At 42.9% G+C, this 23,562-nt stretch overlaps 1 protein-coding gene across 3 annotated transcripts in view; it reads left to right on the top strand.

Annotated features, from left to right (window-relative positions):
• Positions 1 to 1,693: 1,693 nt before the first annotated feature.
• Positions 1,694 to 23,562, top strand: part of rab3ip (RAB3A interacting protein (rabin3)) — a 40,562-nt gene continuing 18,693 nt past the window's right edge. For 2 of the 3 annotated variants that reach the window (XM_052118251.1, XM_052118250.1), the window contains exons 1-6: positions 1,694 to 1,903; positions 14,227 to 14,311; positions 14,853 to 15,109; positions 15,593 to 15,770; positions 19,207 to 19,302; positions 22,863 to 22,940. In XM_052118251.1, the coding sequence (XP_051974211.1) occupies positions 14,880 to 15,109; positions 15,593 to 15,770; positions 19,207 to 19,302; positions 22,863 to 22,940 (582 nt within the window). In that variant the 5' untranslated portion in view covers positions 1,694 to 1,903; positions 14,227 to 14,311; positions 14,853 to 14,879. The remainder of the gene's footprint in view (positions 1,904 to 14,226; positions 14,312 to 14,852; positions 15,110 to 15,592; positions 15,771 to 19,206; positions 19,303 to 22,862; positions 22,941 to 23,562) is intronic. The other variant, XM_052118252.1, reaches the window with a different exon arrangement.

Below are 23,562 nucleotides of genomic sequence, written 5' to 3'. Positions count from 1 at the left end.
ATGTCCAAAGATCCAAAACTTCTGGAAGGAGGTTATAAAATGTCTGTTGGATATGTTTAACACCAAAGTCCCTTTGAATGTTAAACATTGTTTTCTTGGAGAATATACACAACTTCATACAAACATCGAAACTCCTTCTAGCCAGGAGAGCTATTGTTCTAGGTTGGAAGAGTATGGACACTTCATCTTTGAGAATGTGGATAAGGGATCTATCGGACTGTATAGGTCTGAAAAGACTAAACTTACATTGCCACGGGCAAGGGGGAAGACTATGTTCAACTCTGGGAACCATACATGAAATGTAGGAAATGTAGGCTTTACCTGAAAATAAATTGTAAATAATGTAGGGATTTTTTGTGTTTTTTTTTTTTATGGATGCGGGTTGAGTGTGTGTGTATGGGGTAATGTGTATTTGTGTAATGTACATGTTTCAGTTCCTAAACTGTTGTATTGTTACTGTATGTTTCTTTGATGTGATGTTATAAAACAAGAAAATGACAGAACATATTGTGGGAAAAACAAGCTTCACCAGCAAGGTTTAGTTGGTGAAAAGTATGGCTATGCTAGTCAACCAGCTAGACCAGCACCAAACCAGGACTAACCAGCATAAACCAGCCTAGACCAGAATAGGAATTTCATGCTGGTTAAGCTGGTCTTTTCAGGAGGGCCCCCACTTCTTTTCTGAAAACCCCTCTTGAAGCAAAGTACTGATGCATGACATAGATGTTAGAAAAACTGTACCCATCAAGCAAAATGGACTATTACATACTTTGGTAAGCTGGTGGCCAGTGTTCTGTTCATTGTGGATGCTAAAGTTCAAGCTCTAAGGGATTTTCCAGCTCTAACTGCCAAGTTTGAGGTTGTTGTTTTCTGGGGATGGCCTGATACGTTTCTGTAAAAATGTCTCTGTTACAATTTCACCTCTTACAGATTCCTGTGTGCCACCCAGAAGTGTGTTTAAACCCTGAGTGTGATGGTGCTATTGTGGCGATCAAACATTTGGTGAGTCTTTACAAAATTTTGAGGTGTATCTTGGATCTAGCTCTGTTCACATTAGTTTGTTCTGATCACAAATCCTTTGTATGCATAATGCTCCTTTTACAAACACTGCTGATGGTTCAAAGGGGCGCAACAACAAGCATACATGAGACAAGTCTGATGGAGTTTAAAATGAAAAATTGTACATAAACAAATGCTTCTTGCTGCTGAACATTAAAAATATGATTCTATGCTAAATTTAAGCAATGATAAGGATCATGATGGGGGGGCCAGCCTCGTAGGCACTACTGATTGGGGTGCAACAGTTTCACGATTGAGTAATTAAGCTGTTTGTGGTATGATCCAACTCCAAAGTGCTTTCTTTTTATATATAATAAAAGCGCTTTCGTGAATCGTCTGACCTTATCTGCCAGGATAAAGTCTACTGATACAGTACGAGACGTTACAAATTCTACTATAGTAAAGGCTGTGCCTATGAATATTTATTACGGAACGTCATGTTTGCGCGTCAGGCCTATTTCATTGGCTGACGGACAGACGTTGATAGGTGGGCACTTAGACGTCTGACGAATCAACGAATCCTACAGTAGTCTTGTCTTCGGAACATGTCAACACAACCTACTTAATATTCATGAGCTATACATTCGCAATAGTAGGAATGGGATATTTAGCAGCACAATCATGAAACGGGATGATGGCAACCGGCGGCGTTGTTGTGTCTTTGTCCGGCCCTGGTTACTGTCGCTAACCGAAGACTAGTTCGTCACCAGAAACACATGCAGTATGAGAGGAGAATCGAAAACTGTATTCATGCATGCGTTAAAGCATTAATATTGATTATTTATGTGCATTTCTGTTGTGGATTAGCGGGATATATGACAGACACACAATCACTTCTGGATATGTGAGTATGCTATCTATACATTAGACAGCCATCTTGAGCTTAAAACAGCAATTAATGCTTTTATCGCATTAACACGAATGTCAATGTATTATGGCATTATGTTAATGAGGTTTTGATTAATTATTTACAAGGCGTTTCTGTAGTATCAAACCAGCAGTGCTCCAATAGATGAAGTGTGTGTTGATAGGGTAAATGTAATAACATGACAGCTTGTTTTCAGACATGCATTCATATGTATAAATATAGCATGCATATTCATGATAATAATACGTTTGTAACAGTATTCATTGAAATGTTCAGGCTTCTGTGTAATGACATAAGTATTATTAGCACTTATTATGTATTTGGATCTATATTGCTTGATGAAAATCTGCCACTGTGTCCATCTGTAATGTATGTACTATACTATAGTGTATTGTACTAACTGTGCTCAAGGGAGTTGATGAGGTTGATAAATGAGCCCTGCTTAGTGATCAGCCTGTGAAGGGAGAAAACCTTCATGTCAGACTGACACCTGATCTGTCGCATGGTGACACTCATTGTTGCCTGTTGAAATTCCAGCTATTGCATCACCTACAGAAGACTAATTCAACATGCTTCATCATTCGATATAGTCAGATGTGTTTTCATCTGTCAAGAATAACTCCTCAATGCATTGATAGAAACATTGAGACATGCTGCTAAATTAATGGAAAATGCTCTCAAAGCAAGAGTGCATATTGTGAAAGTGACAAAAAATGATAATAAACTATTAAACTGACCTGATGAGTCAAGTGTCAGGGTAATATAATGTAAGTCAGTCAAATAAATTGTTAATCATCCATGTCAATCAAAACCTGTATGAATTTCTTTCTTCTTTGTCAGACAAAAGTAGTTATTTCAACCAGATCTCATGAAAATAACGTGACAATATGACTTGAAATATTATGCTGTTCATTACACGTATCTGAGGTGAAATTTCCACTGTGTGGCACTAAAAGTGAGTGAAATGTTCTCCCAAAACTGACCTCCCTACTCTAAACCGTAAAACCTAAACCTAACCGATAGTAAAAGCAAATGTCTTTTTATGGTGCTTTTATTACAATTTTGGCTCACGTTTTGACTTGCATGCTCTTCAGGACTCATACCTCGATCCTTTACAGCTCAAGTGCAACACTATCAGTTGAGCTACCATTATTCATATTGAGTGTCCAAGCTGCTCTTTTACATTGAACGTGAATGGTGACTTTAGATGTTAAGCAACTTGTTAAAGATTTTCTGTGAATTATATCTGATATGTTCCTCATATAAAGATATCAAAAGTTTTCAACTTAAAAAGCACACTTCTCAAAGGAAACGCCACTCCAGCCGCCCCCCGCATTGCTCCTCCTTCCCACGGGATTGACAACGACCCGGTTGGAGATGGAGGTGATTTTGGGAGTTCAGCGGGTGCGGTTTCGCCGGGTAAATCCCACACGAACCACCCGCCACCCAGCACGCTCGATTGCTTCCGGGCTCGACGTGAAACTGGCTCGCCTCACGGGCAGTCTGATGTCTCCGTCGGTCCTCATGGCTAGACGATTGGTTCCTCGGTTCAGGGTGCCTCTCGAAGCCACTTTGCCCAGCAGTTTTCAGTGGTGAAGAAACAGACAGAGGCCATCCAACACATCCTACCTCGGCAACGGTCTTCATTCAGCCGAGCCTCATCTGCTTGCCGAGGGCGTCCCTCTGCGGTGCCAAGAAACCCCCCGTCCCACGAACCTCATCCAGTACCCGGAAGGCTCGTAAGCTTTCCTGAGATGGGCCACCCAGGGGACGAGATGTTCACTCAGGAGCTGTTAGCCAGACCAATCCTTCCCCCGGTGGAGGCCCGGACGGAAAATCCTTGGGTTCTGTTTTTTTATTTGCCACACCCCCTTTGGGTTGCGGTACCCACCTTGTCAGCTAGTGTCAATAAATGAGTGATTTACTCATTCTCTGGGTCACCTAGCTGGTAACAGAACCGTACAGGCGAAATGGCACTCTGGACATAGAAACTTCACCTCTTTGTCCACATCTGTACAGCATTCACAACCCGGCTGGCCGGTTCTGATGAGTCCAGAGGATGCCTCACTAGGACCTCCTCCTCAGTCACTAACCTGACCCCTACCGGGTATGTGGAGCAAGGTATGTGCCTTGAGTTCTTTCTCAGCACACATGTCTCAGGTCGCAACTATGCCTCTCGACGCAACACTACCTGCTCCGCACCGCTGCAAAGACCCACCGGGTATGTCATTCCTTTAGTGCCCCTCGCGCATAGCTTAGACGCGTGGCTTACTCTTTCCAACCCATCGTGGTGGTTGGACAGGACCATCTGACACGGCTACGCGATTCAGTTCGCCAGGCGTCTGCCCCGCTTCAGTGGCGTCACCCCACTTCAGCGGCATCCACCCCACTTCGGTGCATGGCAAAAAAGCCAGCACCTTGTGTACAGAAATTGCTACCCTTTTGCAAAAGGATGCGATAGAGCCTGTCCCTCCAGCCGAGATGGAGAAGGGTTTCTACAGACCTTACTTCATCGTATCCAAAAAAGGAGGTTGGTTGAGGCCAATCTTGGACCTGCGAGTTCTCAACTGTGCCCTGCACAAACTCCTGTTCAATATGCTGACACAGAAACACATTCTAACATGCGTCCGGCATCAAGATTGGTTCGCAGCGGTAGACCTGAAGCACGTGTACTTTCACGTCTCAATCTTGCCCCGACACTGAACCTTGCAGAGCATACCAGTACAAAGTCCTCCCCTTCGGTCTGTCCCTGTACCCTCGCATCTTCACGAAGGCCGCAGAGGCCGCTCTTGCCCCGCTAAGGGAAGTGGGCATTCGCATACTCAACTACCTCGATGACTGGCTGATCCTAGCTCACTCTCGAGAGGCTCTATGTGCCCACAGGGACCAGGTGCTCAGGCACCTCAGGCGTCTAGGGCTTCAAGTCAACTGGGAAAAGAGCAAGCTCTCCCCTGTTCAGAGCATCTCATTCTCGGCATGGAGTTAGACTCAATGGTAGCACGCCTCACAAACGAGCGCACGCAGTCAGTGCTGAATTGCATCTCGTCATTCAAAATAGACACTGCGGTCCCTCTAAAACTGTTCTAGAGGCTCCTGGGGCATATGGCCCCTCAGCCATAGTCACGCCGCTAGGGTTGATGCATATCAGACCACTCCAGCACTGGCTTCAAACTCCAGTCACGAGATGGGCATTGCGCCGTGGCACGTATCGTGTGATCGTCACTCCCTCTGTCGTCAGTTATTCAACCCCTCGACAGACCTCTGCTTCCTGCTGACAGGAGTCCCTCTGCAGCAGGTGTCCAGATGCATCATGGTTACCACAGATGCCTCCGGTTCATGGTCGGGCCCACGGCTGTACTTCTTGCCCTGCGGAGGTTTCTCCCGCTGATCCGAGGCAAGCACATCTTGATCCTTTCAGACAGCAACATGACGGTAGCGTACATAAATCGGCAAGGCCGCGTGCGCTCTTGTCACATCACAACTCGCCCGCCATCTCCTCCTTTGGAGTCAGCACTGACTGAGATTGCTCCACGGCACTCATATTCCAGGCAGCCTCAACACGACAGCGGACGCGCTGTTGCAACAGGCTCCGCCCAACGGAGAGTGGAAGCTCCACCCCCAGGTGGTTCAGCTGATCTGGGACCATTATGGCAAAGCAGAGGTAGACCTGTTCTCTTCCCAGGAGAACTCCCATTGCCCGCTCTGGTACTCCCTCAGCTCAGAGGCAAGTCCCCTCGAGACAGATGCATTGGCACACAGCTGGCCCTAGGTGCTGTGCAAGGTCAGGAGGATGGGAAACTCTAAGTCACTCTAGTGGCCCCTTACTGACCCACCTGGACTTGTTTCTCGGATCTCACGCTTCTCGTGACAGCACCTCCCTGGAAAATCCTCTTGAGGAAAGACCTTCTTTCTCAGGGACGGGTCACCCTCTGGCATCCGTTGGATGGGAAGCGATCTGAGTGGTCTACCACCAGCTGTCGTGGACATCAACAAAGTCTGAGCTCCCTCCTCCAGGCAGCTTTACGCCTTAATGTGGCACCTGTTCGCAAATTGGTGTTTTTCCCGATCTAAAGAAGCGCAGAGGTGCACAGTCGGGCCAGTGCTTTCATTCCTACATGGAAAGCTGAAGGGGCTGCTGTCCCCCTCCACCTTAAAGGTATATGTTGCCATGATGCGGTGGGTGGTAAGTCCCTAGCAAAGCACGACCTGATTATCAGGTTCCTAAGAGGCGCCCGGAGGTTGAACCGTCCCAGGCCATGCCTGTTCTCCTCATGGGATCTTTCCGTGGTCCTTGCGGGCCTCCAGAGGACCCCCTTTTAGCCTCTAGAATCAGTCGAGCTAAGTGCCCTCTCCCAGAAGATGGCCCTCCTGATTGCGCTCACTTCCATCAAGAGGGTCAGAGACCTGCAAGCGTTCTCTGTCAGCGACACTTGCTTGGAGTTCAGTCTGGCAGATGCTCATGTCGTCCTAAGACCTCGACTATGTGGTTTCAGGGACCAGGTAGTGAACCTGCAAGCGCTGCCCCGGGAGGAGGCAGACCCAGCCTTGTCGTTGCTGTGTCCGGTACATGCTTTACGTACATATTTTGACCACACACAGCGCTTTAGACTCTCTGAGCAGCTCTTTGTTTGCTTTGGTGGACAGCGGAAAGGGAGTGCTGTCTCCAAACAGAAGCTTACCCACTGGGCAGTTGACGCCATCGCATTGGCCTATCAGACCCAGACCATGCCCGCCCCCTTGCGGGTTCAAGAACACTCTACAAGAAATGTCGCATCCTCGTGGGCACTGGCCAATGGCACCTCTCTAGGAGACATCTGTAGAGCAGTGGGCTAGGCAACACCCAATACCTTTGGGAGATTCTACAATCTCCAGGTTGTTTTTCTCCATTAAGCAACATCTTATGGAGTTTTGTGTTCCATGCCACAGTCTCTTTCAGCTTGCACACTGGGTTAATTAATACAATTATTATTTAATTACTTATTTTTAAACACGATAAACAATCGTATTTTATCTAATTACACAATGATTCATCGACATTTTAGAAATTAAAGTTTTATCTTCTGTTAATGCCTGATCTTCTGTAAAGCTGCTTTGAAATGATGTGTGTTGTGAAAGGCGCTATACAAATAAAATTGACTTGACTGACCGGGTGTACCGCTTGCACTAGCGCTTTTCTCCTCCACTGAGGCGCTGAAATTCACGACCAGACCCACTACGGGTTCTAACTACTCTGAAACTTGTATTAATAGTTCATTTTTACTTCATGTTGACTTTAATGATATGGTGCTAATACAATTTTGAAATGCAGTAAATCCAGTTCCATCTAGATATAATGAGATAATATAGGTGTGTTATGTTATGTGAGCAGGAGTGGCACTGATAAGACTTTATAGATCAGTCCTGAAGGAGATTAATGTAGAAGTCAAAATAAAGCTCTGATTGTGCTGTTGTGATATTGAGTCAGTGTGTGCTGTTGTCGATAGGTGAGGGAATGAAATGACATGCAGACCTGGACAGACAGACTCACAGCTAGTACTGTTTTACAGCTACCGCGGAACCAGGTAATATTGCACACAATGTTAAGACAACCGTTATGATGCCAATCGCAGCCGTGGCGATTTTCAGAACTCCAGAATAAATGAGAATTGGATATTGCTTAAATATCTTTAGGTAGACATGCAACAACTTTGTCTTTTATCCTTATTGCTACCATTCACACATCAGTACCAAAATGCCATTAAATCTGATGTCATTTGGCGGAGGTTACCTTTTAAATAGCTGTCCCAAAGGAGGATAGTTATTTCCTCACAAGAACATCTCTAAAAGGACTTCCACATGACTCTAGTGAGCATTGCCAAATACATGAACTCTATGGAGTGAAGCGTTAGGCCTCTGGGGAACAATAATGGGCATTTCCCAATCTGTCTTCAATCCAGGATAGGCATTTGTAATCTATCCAATGAAAGTTGGGAATCTCAGTGTAGTAGGCAAATCGTGTATAGCGGTTGAAAAACGCCCATCCTGGTTTGAAAATGCCCACTGATTGGAAAGCACCCATTTTTGTTCTGCAGAGACACAAAGATGTGATCTTTGGGGGATAATTTAATCATAAGGTTGCGTAACTGTTTATCTCTTTGTCAGACCAGGAGGTGCTCTTCCTTGATAATTTCACTTGGGTTGGCCCCCCTTGATCATGTTTTAGCATTGGTGCGGGGTGTGTCAGAAGTTTTAGTGGAGTACAAGAAAAATCTATGGGGGAATGACCTCCCCTTAGACTCTGTTATGACCCAACGTAAAAAAACAATTTCAACTCATTGCCTCTGAACTTTCGAGAGCCAGTGACAGTTCCAAAAATGTATTGTTACATGGGTGCTGCCAGCACTACAATCAAAACAAGATGTTCTCTGCAGTGATTTTCATGTTGAAATCAAAGTGCGAGACACAACAAAATGGCTCTTTTGCTGACCTAGGGTCTCTGTTTCATGACAACATACATCAATCACTATGTAAGAGTGTTACTGCATGATATAAAGCCAGAAAAGTCCAAAACAAGCGTGGAAAAAATGTGCACTGGTTCTACCAGATGTTGTAAAATTTAATCTAAGCACAAACGCAACATGTCAAGCAGAAGCATCCATTATCAGCTGTTCGTACTTCTCATCTGAGTTGATATCAGACATACTAAAGATCTGTGAATTTCTTTTGTTTATGTATGTATCCACTTTTTTAAATGGGATGGTTATTTCCTTTAAAAGCTGCAAACCTTACCTGCAATGTTTAAACTCGTGTTTGAACGCAGCGGTTGACTGAGAGATGAGGGGTGGTGTTTACACCTCAAATGCGATGTGGTCACATGTGTTTTTGTCCACATTCATATGTGGGTTTTAGTGATCTGATCACAAAATGTTTTAGACCCCATTTAGACCTGTATTTAGGGCTGACCACATCTTAATTCCAGGTGGAAACGAGGTCTTTGACAGCAGACTTCTGACCTCAGAGCATCATAACATCATTCACAGTCAAACCGGTAATCTTACAGCTTTATTCATAGCATCAATACTGTATTAACTTTTCCGGCAATGTTACAACTTCTTATGATGGGAAATTGTCTGAGAAGATTTGTGGGCATTTCAACAACGGCACCTTGTGAATTTAGCTATAGGCTAGTTTAGACAAGAGATTAGACATATTGTCTGTCTGTGTCAGTGATAAACTCCTGTGTTGTGTAGTTCAGCACATGATGTTATATGTTAGTGATTGTGTTCATATGACTCCAGTTATTCTAGATGAACAAGTGAGTTTAAGGTCAGTTTTGTTGTAGGAATTACAGAGTGTTTATGTACACAATATAGATGATGATGGAGGTGAATTATTTCACACATATTTCACTCTCAGGAGGAGTTTTTTTTAAACCTTTCGACATTATGGGCAAACTGTAATTGTTCTGTTATCAACTGTTATTGGTATAATTTCTGATTATTATTGGGATTTTGGTTGTACAATAAACTGCATCTGGGATTAAGCCTAATTCATATGACACTGTTGTTGAATGAATTACTTTGCCTGTCAGAAAGACTAAGAATATATTGGTTATTGGCTTTTCCCACCAGCTTAGTTATCAGTATCGGCAAAATCCACAATTGGTTGACCTCTAGTGTAAACAAAAAAAGACAGCCAGTGACGACAACAGATTGATGTGCTGGGGGGAGTGTTCTCGTCTCAGTAAAACTGGTTTCTTTTATGAATCCAGCAGAACATCCAGCTAGCAAAACATTACAGGTGAAACTCGAAAAATTAGAATATCGTGCAAAAGTTCATTAATTTCAGTAATTCAACTTAAAAGGTGAAACTAATATATTATATAGACTCATTACAAGCAAAGTAAGATATTTCAAGCCTTTATTTGATATAATTTTGATGATTATGGCTTACAGCTTATGAAAACCCCAAATTCAGAATCTCAGAAAATTAGAATATTACATGAAATCAATAAAAAAAAAGGATTTTAAATACAGAAATGTCGGCCCTCTGAAAAGTATAATCATGCATATGTACTCAGTACTTGGTTTGGGCCCCTTTTGCATTAATTACTGCCTCAATGCAGCGTGGCATGGATGCTATCAGCCTGTGGCACTGCTGAGGTGTTATGGAAGACCAAGATGCTTCAATAGCGGCCTTCAGCTCTTCTGCATTGTTTGGTCTCATGTCTCTCATCTTACTCTTGGCAATGCCCCATAGATTCTCTATGGGGTTCAGGTCAGGCGAGTTTGCTGGCCAATCAAGCACAGTAATACCATGGTCACTGAACCAGGTTTTGGTACTTTTGGCAGTGTGGGCAGGTGCCAAGTCCTGCTGGAAAATGAAGTCAGCATCTCCATAAAACTTGTCTGCTGAAGGAAGCATGAAGTGCCCTAAAATGTCCCGGTAGACGGCTGCGTTGACTCTGGACTTAATAAAGCACAGTGGACCAACACCAGCCGATGACATGGCTCCCCAAACCAACACAGACTGTGGAAACTTCACACTGGACTTCAAGCATCTTGGATTGTGTGCCTCTCCATTCTTCCTCCAGACTCTGGGACCTTGGTTTCCAAATGAGATGCAAAATTTGCTCTCATCAGAAAAGAGGACTTTGGACCACTGAGCAACAGACCAGTTCTTTTTTTCTTTAGCCCAGGTAAGACGTTTGACATTTGAAGCCCATGTCCAGGACCCGTCTGTGTGTGGTGGCTCTTGATGCAGTAACTCCAGCCTCAGTCCACTCCTTGTGAAGCTCCCCACACATCTGAATGGCCTTTTCCTGACAATCCTCTCCAGGCTACGGTCATCCCTGCTGCTTGTGCACCTTTTTCTTCCACACTTTTCCCTTCCACTTAACTTTCTATTAATGTGCTTTGATACAGCACTTTGAGAACATCCAACTTCTTTTGCAATTACCTTTTGAGGCTTTCCCTCCTTGTGGAGGGTGTCAATGATGATTTTCTAAACAACTGTCAGGTCAGCAGTCTTCCCCATGATTGTGAATTCAACTGAACCAGACTGAGAGACCATTTAAAGGCTCAGGAACCCTTTGCAGGTGTTTAGCTGATTAGAGTGTGACACTATGAGCCTACAATACTGAACCTTTTCACAATATTCTAATTTTCTGAGATTCTGAATTTGGGGTTTTCATAAGCTGTAAGCCATAATCATCAAAATGATATCAAATAAAGGCTTGAAATATCTTACTTTGCTTGTAATGAGTCTATATAATATATTAGTTTCACCTTTTAAGTTGAATTACTGAAATTAATGAACTTTTGCACAATATTTTAATTTTTTGAGTTTCACCTGTAATCATTTAAGAGGTTATAATGCACTCTGATTGTTTCTACTAATCTAGGGTTCTGGCAAACATGGTCCACATTTGTCAATCATTATTTTCACATGCAAATGAGGTTTGTGCCACAGGTTTGCCATAGAAGTGTTTGGCAGTATTGGCACAGTGTCCAATGTTGTCTAAAGTTAGCTGAAGGTTTATTACTGCTGCTGAAGTGCTGCAAATTTCTGCCAATAACTTGCAACAGATCAAAAACTCAATAACACATTTTGTAAGGGTTATTTTCCACCGGTGAAAGTAAATGACTGGGCAGGTTCGCATTCTGCCTGGACTCAATATTTTATGAGCCTCTCGGATATCTGTTGAGTTTATTACTGAGTTCACAAGCACGAGTAGTATGACCCGAGAGCAGAACATGAGTAAAATATACATGTGTGTTTCTGCATATGTGTGCTGTGTCTGGATATATCATCATTGATGCATTCATGTGATAACTGGTTAAAGTGATAAAGCCTAGCATTCAGTGTATGTTATTATTAGGGGCCAAGCACAGTAGTTCATGAACACCCTCTATATTGTATCTTTTTATTGTTATTTTTATTCTTCTTCTTCCTCTCTTGATGTCTGTGGTAAGGCATATAACTGTCCATTGGAAAGTTATGAAATTTGGCACACTGATAGAGGACACTCATATGTAAGTAAACCAAATTTGGGGTCTCTAACACAAACTCTGTAGTGCCACCCAACTGTTCAAATTTGCACATGTCAGCCTATAACTTTTGGGCCGTAAGGCCTAGAAACAACCTTTTTTTTCGGATTCCTTGGCTAACGTTGAGTACCAATGAATTGCATAATTTCAAAGCTCCGCCCACTATAGTTTCCACCATTTTTAATTTTCTCCTTTAACTCCTCCTAGGATGTAAGTCCATTTCTCATAAAATGTTTTTTATAGAACAAACGGTTCTCAAATAATGCATCAACAAATTCTGAGGCTGTATCTTGGCAACTTTTTGGTGTATTGACATTTTCACCACACCCTGAAAGAACCATATCAAATTTGGTGACAGCGCCACCTATTGGTAATATAAGCAGTTCTACAGCTCTGCTAAGTTTTTTTATTCTGCATTTCTTGAAATCATAAGTTGTTTTTTTGTATTTTTTTATGTTTTGAATATATACACTGGTGGCCAAAAGTGTGGAATAATGTACCGATTTTGCTCTTATGGAAAGAAATTGGTACTTTTATTCACCAAAGTAGCATTTTGCTGATCACAATGTATAGTCAGAACATTAATAACGTAAAAAATTACAATTCAAATGACAAATTCAGAACTTCTTAAACTACTTCAAAGAGTTCTCATCAAAAATCCTCCACGTGCAGCAATGACAGCTTTGCAAATCCTCCGCATTCTAGCTGTCACTTTGTCCAGATACTCAGGTGACATTTCACCCCACACTTCCTGTAGCACTTGACCTTTCACCCCACACTTCCTGTAGCACTTGACCTTTCACCCCACACTTCCTGTAGCACTTGACCTTTCACCCCACACTTCCTGTAGCACTTGCCATAGATGTGACGGTCTTGTCGGGCACTTCTCACAGATCCGTAACACTCTTTTCCAATTATCTGTTGTCCAATGTCTGTGTTTCTTTGCCCACTCTAACCTTTTTATTTTTGTTTTTCTGTTTCAAAAGTGGATTTTTCTTTGCAATTCTTCCCATAAGAGTCTTCTCTTTAATGTTGAGCGGGTAGAATTCAATGAAGCTGTCAGCTGAGGACATGTGAGGCATCTATTTCTCAAACTAGAGACTCTAATGTACTTCTCCTCTTGTTTAGTTGCACATCTGGTCTTCCACATCTCTTTCTGTCCTTGTTAGAGACAATTGTGGTTTGTCTTGTAGTACAGAATGTAGTGTACAGCTTTTATATTAAATATTTTTCAAACATTGTATAGCCTTCATTCCTCAAAACAGTGATTGACTGAGTTTCTAGAGAAAGCTGTTTCTTTTTGCCATTTTGACCTAATATTGATCTTAAGACATGCCAGTCTATTGCATACTGTGGCAACTCAAAAACAACACAAAGACAATATTAAGCTTCATTTAATGTACCAAATAGCTTTCAACTGCATCTGATATAATGGCAAGTGATTTTCTAGTATCAAATGATCAATTTAACACGATTAGTTTCAAGTTTCATGTTGTATTTGTCACATACATAACCATACACAGTACGACATGTAGTATATTTTGAAATAGTGATGATGCTGTTTTTTACATCAGTCATGTCCTGACTATACATTGTGATCAGTTGAATGCCACTTTGGAGAATTAAAGTACCAATTTCCTTCTGAAACAGCAAAATCTAAACATTATTCCACACTTCTGGCTGCCAGTAAGACAATGCTTGCTTATTACACATGCATCAATACTGATACTGTGCCACGTGATGTATTTGCAATTTTGGTTATGTAAGAATTGCCAGCAGCAGGTTTTTTTTTTAGAAGAACCATGTCTGTGGTTTCAATTCAGTGCAGTTTTACACAGAGCTGTTAAGGTGGCAATGATGAGTAAGCAAGCACTCTCCCAGCATTTCAGGAAAGCTCTGTTTTTGGTCTGCTCTCTGCACAGACAGGTCAAATCAGGCAGGCTGAGAGTTTGTGAAACTGACATTCTCAATCACATCTCCTCCAAGAGATACTCTTTATCTATTATCTTTTGGAAGCATTTCTAAATGCATCAAATTTAACCTGCACTGCTTGTTGTCTTTTATCATGATTTATGCATTTCTATTTTTATGCAAGTGTGATCAAAATGTATTAACTTACAGTATGCATGAACATGTGATTTGCAAAGCTCTGTGATATGAACGTTTGTTAGACTTTTGTTTAGTTCTCTTACAATCCACTCAACTGCTAACTGCAATGTGTTAGAGCTTAGTTTTTCATTCATTTGTGATGTTTTTCTTTGTCTGTGTTAGGTGAATCAAACACTGTTTATGACGTTGGAGCTTCATTCGTTGCTGATATATGTTCTCAAGCTTTAAACATCTCGTCATCAGAATGGTATGATTGTTTGAAGATGATATTTCACCACAAAACAAAGTTGATGTTTTAGTGATTGTCCCAGTCCATCTTTTCAAGATAATGGCAGTTGATAGTGACTCACGTTAAACCTTAAAAAGGACCCAAAAGTAGTTTGTGTGACTTGTTTGTCATAATCCAAGTCTTCTAAAACAATGCAATATTACAAAATTGAAGTCATTTTTCAGTGGAAATCTTAATGTGTGCATTCATGAGCACTATGAGAGAAGCTTGTTCACAGCGGCACACGTGTTCACATGAGAACTTGTGTTGTTTTTAGCAATAAACGCTTCTCTCGAGTGTGTCTCGTGTGCAAACCCCTTAAGAAAAGCATGATTGATTGGTGATCTGTGTCTGGTGGGAACAGCCTTCCTGAAGACAACTAGTGGACTCATTTTTTAGACAACCCACTGACTGGATATGATGTCGTTTTGCACATCCTTAATCCTAACATAATGATACAGTCACAGACATAGCCTGTGTTGTTTCTATTTAACTGTATGTTTTTGTTACCTTTTCACAGATAGGTATATGAATATACTTAGCAGCGATGGCCAGTGAACCGCTCGAAGGTTTTCACGAGGTGAATCTGGCGTCACCCACAACTCCAGATCTTCATGGCATTTCTGAGCCGACTCTACCGAAGCACAACGCTCCACCCAGCGCTTTGTACCGCACACACTCCCTGACCTCCAACGCTCTGACAGCTGACCAGCTGCCCACACAGCCGGTGTACTCCACCCCACGCCATCTGACCTCAGATGACACACACAACAGCAGGTTTGTGATAACCCTTCATCTTTATATCAGTTGATGCATTAGTTATCACAAACTAACAATGAACAACAGCATTTATTAATATTGGTTAATGCTAATTTATAAAGATGCTAGTTTCCATTGTTACTTCATGCTAGTTCATAATGTATTATCTACAAAACTTTAAATCTTAGAAACGTATGCTTCCTGATGGACTTCCATGTAATGGCATTTTCTCTCCACCAATACCAACATTTGGAATATGATTGCTGGTTTGTTTGTAAAATCATAACCTCTGGGTTGTGTCCTGCCATGCAAGATGCCACTTTCAACTTTCAAACCAAACCTACGCTCATGCTCTGTATAAAAAACGCTTTTGCATTTGAATCAAATTCCGTGATTCTTTGATTGGTTAACAAACTCACAGTAAAAATGGATGGATAGTGTATTTGTGATTTGTATCCTAGTGAGTGTGATGGAATTGACATCACATGTTTGTGTTGACAGTGGACATGATCCTGCGGTTAGTGTGGACGGGGTGAATGGTGGTGTCCTGTCATGTGATGCAAATGATGTTCTGAGCGTGAACACTGACAGTCTGTCACGTCTCAGAAGTCCATCAGTAATGGAAGTCAGAGAGAAGGGCTATGAGAAACTGAAGGAGGAGCTCACCAAAGCACAACAGGTGAGACAATAAACATACTCATTAACATAAACAAACAAATCACATTCAACTGCTCATTCAAGTGTCATGAAACCCCCTAGTTCTGCACCAATCATTCACATTTATGTTAAGGTTTAAAAAATGGCAATATGTAATCATTTTTATGTTAAACTCTGTTATTATTGGTAGGACAGTACACATTGTATGTCAGAAGATCCTGAGTGGGTGAATGTAATTTGTATGTTTATGTTAATGAGAGGGTTTATTTTACTTGTATGTTTATGTTAATGAGCGGGTGAATGTCATTTGTATGTTTATGTTAATGAGCGGGTGAATGTCATTTGTATGTTTAGATAAAAAATAAACATTCACCCACTCATGAACGTAAACCAACAAAAGTCCTTCTTAAAAGAATCAAACTGGATCTTTTTCAGTTCATCAATGTTCAAATGAAAGCGAATCTCTTTCTCATTGCATTCAGATTGCACTCTCTTTTTGGTCTAATATACAGGTGAAACTCAAAAAATTAGAATATCGTGCAAAAGTTCATTAATTTCAGTAATTCAACTTAAAAGGTGAAACTAATATATTATATAGACTCATTACAAGCAAAGTAAGATATTTCAAGCCTTTATTTGATATCATTTTGATGATTATGGCTTACAGCTTATGAAAACCCCAAATTCAGAATCTCAGAAAATTAGAATATTGTGAAAAGGTTCAGTATTGTAGGCTCAAAGTGTCACACTCTAATCAGCTAAACACCTGCAAAGGGTTCCTGAGCCTTTAAATGGTCTCTCAGTCTGGTTCAGTTGAATTCACAATCATGGGGAAGACTGCTGACCTGACAGTTGTGCAGAAAACCATCATTGACACCCTCCACAAGGAGGGAAAGCCTCAAAAGGTAATTGCAAAAGAAGTTGGATGTTCTCAAAGTGCTGTATCAAAGCACATTAATAGAAAGTTAAGTGGAAGGGAAAAGTGTGGAAGAAAAAGGTGCACAAGCAGCAGGGATGACCGTAGCCTGGAGAGGATTGTCAGGAAAAGGCCATTCAGATGTGTGGGGAGCTTCACAAGGAGTGGACTGAGGCTGGAGTTACTGCATCAAGAGCCACCACACACAGACGGGTCCTGGACATGGGCTTCAAATGTCAAACGCCTTACCTGGGCTAAAGAAAAAAGAACTGGTCTGTTGCTCAGTGGTCCAAAGTCCTCTTTTCTGATGAGAGCAAATTTTGCATCTCATTTGGAAACCAAGGTCCCAGAGTCTGGAGGAAGAATGGAGAGGCACACAATCCAAGATGCTTGAAGTCCAGTGTGAAGTTTCCACAGTCTGTGTTGGTTTGGGGAGCCATGTCATCGGCTGGTGTTGGTCCACTGTGCTTTATTAAGTCCAGAGTCAATGCAGCCGCTCTACCGGGACATTTTAGAGCACTTCATGCTTCCTTCAGCAGACAAGTTTTATGGAGATGCTGACTTCATTTTCCAGCAGGAATTGGCACCTGCCCACACTGCCAAAAGTACCAAAACCTGGTTCAATGACCATGGTATTACTGTGCTTGATTGGCCAGCAAACTCGCTTGACCTGAACCCCATAGAGAATCTATGGGGCATTGCCAAGAGTAAGATGAGAGACATGAGACCAAACAATGCAGAAGAGCTGAAGGCCGCTATTGAAGCATCTTGGTCTTCCATAACACCTCAGCAGTGCCACAGGCTGATAGCATCCATGCCACGCTGCATTGAGGCAGTAATTAATGCAAAAGGGGCCCAAACCAAGTACTGAGTACATATGCATGATTATACTTTTCAGAGGGCCGACATTTCTGTATTTAAAATCCTTTTTTTATTGATTTCATGTAATATTCTAATTTTCTGAGATTCTGAATTTGGGGTTTTCATAAGCTGTAAGCCATAATCATCAAAATGATATCAAATAAAGGCTTGAAATATCTTACTTTGCTTGTAATGAGTCTATATAATATATTAGTTTCACCTTTTAAGTTGAATTACTGAAATTAATTAACTTTTGCACGATATTCTAATTTTTCGAGTTTCACCTGTACAGTATTATTGAATAATCATTATGTATTCATAATTGAATATGCAGAACTGTTGTTAAATATGATATTGATTACAGAATTGTCTTTTTATACAGCTGGAATGGATTCACTTTTATGTAGCATGGCAGGGCAGTCTGTTTAAACCCCTTAAGTTTGTATTTTGGCCAACAATTGGGGACCTTTGATTTTCACTGTATAATTGATAGTAGTTTTAATTAATGCTCTTCATTTCAAAGCTGGTGAAATTCTGTTATCTCTTTCTGCTTTATGCCCCAGTGTCGTTGTGTTACATATGACTGGTATTGTAATGGCCAAACATGTTAAATTACACAAAAGTATAAATACAGTCAACCTGGAGCACATTCCCATCACATTACACTTTTTCAAGTGTACCACACCAGGACCAAACTCAACGAACCTTCTAAAATGCTGTTTGTACGAATCATGATTCATTTGAGTAATATTGCGTTCATTTGAACATTTTGCAATTTAATAATCGCACAGTTTTGCAGTTTCGATTTTTAACTAGTTAATTGTGCACCCTGTTTCATGACTTTAATGATCAAATATAGTTGAGAGAGGGACTGAAACTGTGTGTGGAGGGGGAATAGTTCAAAATGAGTAATGTTGAATTAGTGCTGTGCTTAAAATAATCAAATATAACATGCTTTAAGTTATCAACTTTCAGTAAATTCAAACACAGAGGAGTGCCTGTGTTTGAATACAGATTTAACATCTTTTATGTGTTTCAAAGCAGACTGCTGTACAGTACATTCACAGTGGTTTCTGTGATCTGAATTTCAGTGCTCCACAAACATTGAGATTTGAATAATGTTTTTGTGATTAATGGTCAGCTCTTCATTCAAACACATTACTGCGGTGAATTCGAAACAAACACATCCACATATTCTCACATTCAACGGCTCCAAATGTATTTGTTCACTGTCAAGTCTCACATGAAAATATGTGATTGTAATTACATTGGATATTCAAAAGATATTTTCTCATAAAGTTCGTTTTTTCCTTCACTATCCACTCAATCGTACAATTGTCGATAAAGTTCAAATATGTTTATAAAATTAATTTAAACCTTTAGATTGAAAGGGTTATAGAATGATGAAACACATGAATAGTGACAGGTAAGATGAGTCAGATGTTCAGTTGACATGAACCAGTGCACTTCAGTCAAGAACTAGTTGTAGAAACCAGCTCAACACATTTATCTTCAAACAACACTCTCTTGCTTTGTAAAAGAATATTTCAGTCTGTAATGCACCCCTTCATTTCTTACTTTCATTTTATGGGTTAAATAAGAAAATAAGCCACATATTCCCTCGTTTTTCTGTTGAGTTTTTTCATTTGTGTTTTGTTCATGTCATTGCATGTGTGTGAAGGAGCTTAAGTTAAAAGACGAGGAGTGTGAGAGACTTTCTAAAGTGAGAGATCAGCTGGGGCAGGAGCTGGAAGATCTCACTGCGAGCCTGTTTGAGGTTCGTTTGCTTTCTTAACATTCATCAGACCAGAATATAGGTGTAGATCTTTGTGTGTTTGTGAGCTCTTCAGCATCTGGTGCTGGTTAATAACTCTTCACATGGAGTTACTTTGAACACTCAGCACTATGATTCAATCCAGTCTGATGGAAGTTACTGTTGTAACCTCCGTTCCCAGATGGAGGGAACGAGACGTTGTGTCGAATGAAGTGACACTAGGTGACTTTCTTGAAGTCCTCGGTTACCTCTGAACTTGAGAAAAGGCCAATGAGAATTTGGCAGACAGAATTTGCATGTCCCTCCCCCGGACATACGGGTATAAAAGCAAGGAATCGTGCATCTGTTCATTCAGGTTTTGCACTGAGGAGCTGAGAATAAGGTTCGGCCATTACAGTGGCTCGGTTCAGCGTCATGGCCGGGGGGACATAACATCTTGTTCCCTCCATCAGGGATTCGGAGGTTACAAGAGTAACTTATACATTCCCCGTATGTCGCTCACTCGACATTGTATCGAATGAAGCGACACTAGGGGTCCCTATTCAATCACACCACATGCTGAACCATGTACGTGAGCTGCTGACGCAGGTGCGGACTGCACATACACTTCCCCAACACCCCATAAAAAACATCAGAAACGTTTTAGGTTCCCGGCATCCCAAAGGGGAGGAACAAGCGACATGCCAAGCATGGGAGCAGGCCGTGCCAGCCAAGCCTTTTGTCTCTCTATGTTTCTCGCATAGAGTTAAAGTAGCTGGGGCCATTTAATGCTATAACACGCATCGGGAGAAGGCGTTCTTTTCCAACTCCTATTCTTTCAGGGGGAAAAGACCCCGTGGAGACCACAACCTGTCCAGGCTGGGGGGTGGTAAAGTGTGGCAAAATACATGTGGAAGTGGCGCGGTGGTAGATCCTACCTGCTACGAGGGATGAATTGCTACAAACATGCCGACTGGGGGGCAGTGGGGACTGCCCAAGGGATATACGGGTCCGCCAGTAGGCGGACCGTACCACGGAAAATACACACAGTGGGATTAATCCATGAAGGCCCATCCTGTGGATCACCTATTCCAGTACAAAGTAATTAGTACCCGTAGTGGGTCTGGTCGGAGAATACCTCCGCTGAATTTGCAGACCAGATTGCTAGGGAGGAAGGACATCCAGGGAGTGCGAGTTTAGTGGACTCTCCTGGGTGAAAGAGCACACATGATCACCTCAGAGGAGGGGAAAGGCGCTATGTGCAAGCGGAAGACCTGGTCAGACGTTCTGTATTTCCGAGTTCTACATGCTCGGACCTGGGAGAACACGGGACGAGACCGACTCAACCCTGAGATTTTTTTAAATCTCTTAAAGGTATTGGGTGTTGCCCAGCTCGCTGCTCTGCAGATGTCTGCTAGGGAGGTGCCATTGGCCAGTGCCCACAAGGATGCGACACTTCTTGTCGAGTGTGCTCTAGTATGTGCCGCGGCGCCATATCCATCTCGGGACTCAGTTCCACAGCACTGGCTTCAGACTCGATGTCCCTTGTCTGACCAAACTTAGGTAGTTCCGCACTGGCTGCGTGCGCTCGTTTGTGAGGGACGCTGTCATTGAGACTGAGTCTAACTCCATGCCGAGAAAATAGATGCTCTGAACTGGTAAGAGCTTGCTCTTTTCCCAGTTGACCTGAAGACCTAGACGGCTGAGGTGCACCTGGTCCCTGTGGGCGCACAGAGACTCTCGAGAGCGAGCTAGAATCAGCCAGTCATCGAGGAAATAGTCAAAGAGTATGCGGATGCCCACTTCCCTTAGCGGGGCAAGGGCGGCCTCTGCAACATTCGTGAAGACGCAAGGGGACAGGGACGAGCCAAATGGTTCAGAACTCACAGGTCCAAGATTGGCCGATACGCACCGCCTGTCTTGGGTATGATGAAGTGAGGGCCGTAGAACCCTGGCTTCATCTCTGCTGGAGGGATGTGGGGCGAGTGCCTGGAGACCTAAATCATGTCGCCAAGTCGATGGTCCCGGCCAGCCAGCGCAACGGGTTAGAAGCGTAAGCGACACGTTCAAGTTCCGAGCAGGGGGCACTAAGGGGACGATCATGTATGATGTACAGTTGCATTCCAAAACAGTTGTGCTGAGAAAAAAACCCAAAGCACTTACCTTGCTCCATAGTGACTGAAGAGTTGATATTATGGATGCGTCCTCTAGACGTGTCAGAGCCGGCCCACCGGGAGTCTACAGTCGAATGCGTGGAGGCGAGGGTTCACGTTCATGGTGCCGTGACTGTAGGTGTTTGCGCCAGACCGCCGTGAGAACGTCTTGTGGGGGCACCGGTTAGGTGACCGACGGAGTGAGGGAACCACTCCCTTTTTCCTGGCAATGTGGGTACCGCGGCCCGGGCGGGGTGCAGCGAGGTTTCCCTCCTGGCCCTCCACCGGGGGATGGAGTGGTCCAGATACCAACTCCGTAGCGGGCATCTCATTCCTTGTTTTTTTCATCTCAGGAATGCTTTGGAGCCTTCTGGGTCCCGGTAGTGGTTCGTGAGACGGGGGTATCAGCTTGCTGCGGGGAGCTCTATGCTGGGGCTGAGAGCTGGGCCCAGTTTGAAGCGGAGGTTCCTGTTGTTTAGAAGCCGCAGGGGGACGCCGTCGGTGAGCAGATGGAGCACGGCTAGTGCTGGAATGGAGGCAAGGCATGATGTGGGAGATGGCCTCTGTCTGCTTCCTCACTGCTGAAGTCTTCAACAGTGTCGCCGAATAAGCCGAACTGGGTGACAGGGGCATTGAGAAAGCGGGCTATGTTGGGGTCCAGCATCTCGACCAGGTTCAGCCACAGATATCATTCCTGGACCACGTATGTAGGTGTTGCCTGTCCGAGTGCCGGCGCTGTGACCTCCGTGGCCCGGGGGGGCACGGTCGGTCGTCGAGCGCAGTTCCTGCAGCACATCAGGATCAGGATCTTTAAGTGCCTTGGCCTGGAGGACTTGCAGGAGGGCCATGGCATGCAGGGCGGAGACAGCTTGAGGGGCCACTCTGCCGTCGAGGGTAGTGAGACTGGAGGAGCGAGGAAGCCGGCTTCAGGCAGTAAAAGGTGCCCTCTACGGCCTGCTGCAGTCCCCAATCTCGTAGGAAGGAGGTGCGGCACGGGGGGGCGGCTGAAGTGGCTTTCTCTCGGAGGAAAGAAACCCGCGACTGCAATATTGCCATGCTTGAATTTCTCATTGGCCTTTTCTCAAGTTCAGAGGTAACCGAGGCCTTCAAGAAAGTCCCCTAGTGTCGCTTCATTCGACACAACATCAGTTGAGCAACAGACAGGGAACCATAGATCTTCACAATTCCAAAATCAATACAGATGTGCTGAGTGGTTGGATAACTCGAGTTAGCTCCACCTCCCCTCCTCTGTTAAGCATTTCATACTTTTGATTCATTTCAATATTTCTGTTTTCCGTTATTTATGTTATAAAGTGTTTGATTATCAACATCATGTATGACTGCGGTGGCTCTGGTCTGGTCTGGTCTGGTGGAGGTCTGTTGGTGGTGTGGGTTGTTTACACATGAGTTTGAGTGTGATGTTCTCTACAGGAAGCTCATAAGATGGTGCATGAGGCGAATCTGAAGCAGGCCACTGCAGAGAAGCAGCTGAAGGAAGCTCTGGGAAAGGTGAGTTCAGTTCTAGTTAAGAATGACATGATGTCACGAAGAGAGAGGCTCAACTTTTACAAGAAGCGGTTAACATGTTTGTCGCTTAAACTTGAATTGAATATCCAATTAACAAGAAAAAACAAATCACAGTTTTCTATCTACTTTGGATCAGTGTTGGTCAAGCTGAGTTTGTCAAACCACAAGCTACTCATAATCAAATGTAGTTCAACTTCAGTCAAGGTACACTTTTGGAAAATGATTTTGTCACATTACAAACAACTAACAAAAACTAGCTTACCGCACTTCAGTCTTGACAACTTTTGGAATAAATGTACAGTGTTATAACGGAGATGACGAATTGAAAGGTATGGTCTTAACATACTAGATCTGCTTATGCTGCTGCACAATTAGAAATACATTCAATCTCCCCGAATCAGATCTTGACAGGTGGTGCTGGGGAGGAGGAAGGTTCACGGTGCAGTGAAAACGGCTTAACTGCAAACTGCTGAGGCAATTTAAGGCTTAAGTGTGTAACTTTTTTAGTGTTAAAATAATTGTTTCTATGCCATATTAATATGCAGAGACAAACATAAATAAGCCACTCATAGGTTAGTCTTCTGGAAAACTTTAAACACTGTGT

The sequence above is a fragment of the Xyrauchen texanus genome, chromosome 45 (assembly GCF_025860055.1).
Source record: "Xyrauchen texanus isolate HMW12.3.18 chromosome 45, RBS_HiC_50CHRs, whole genome shotgun sequence".
Classification (NCBI taxonomy): Eukaryota; Metazoa; Chordata; class Actinopteri; order Cypriniformes; family Catostomidae; genus Xyrauchen; species Xyrauchen texanus.
Note: the sequence above shows the minus strand (reverse complement) of the source record. Positions and strands in the feature narration are given on the sequence as shown.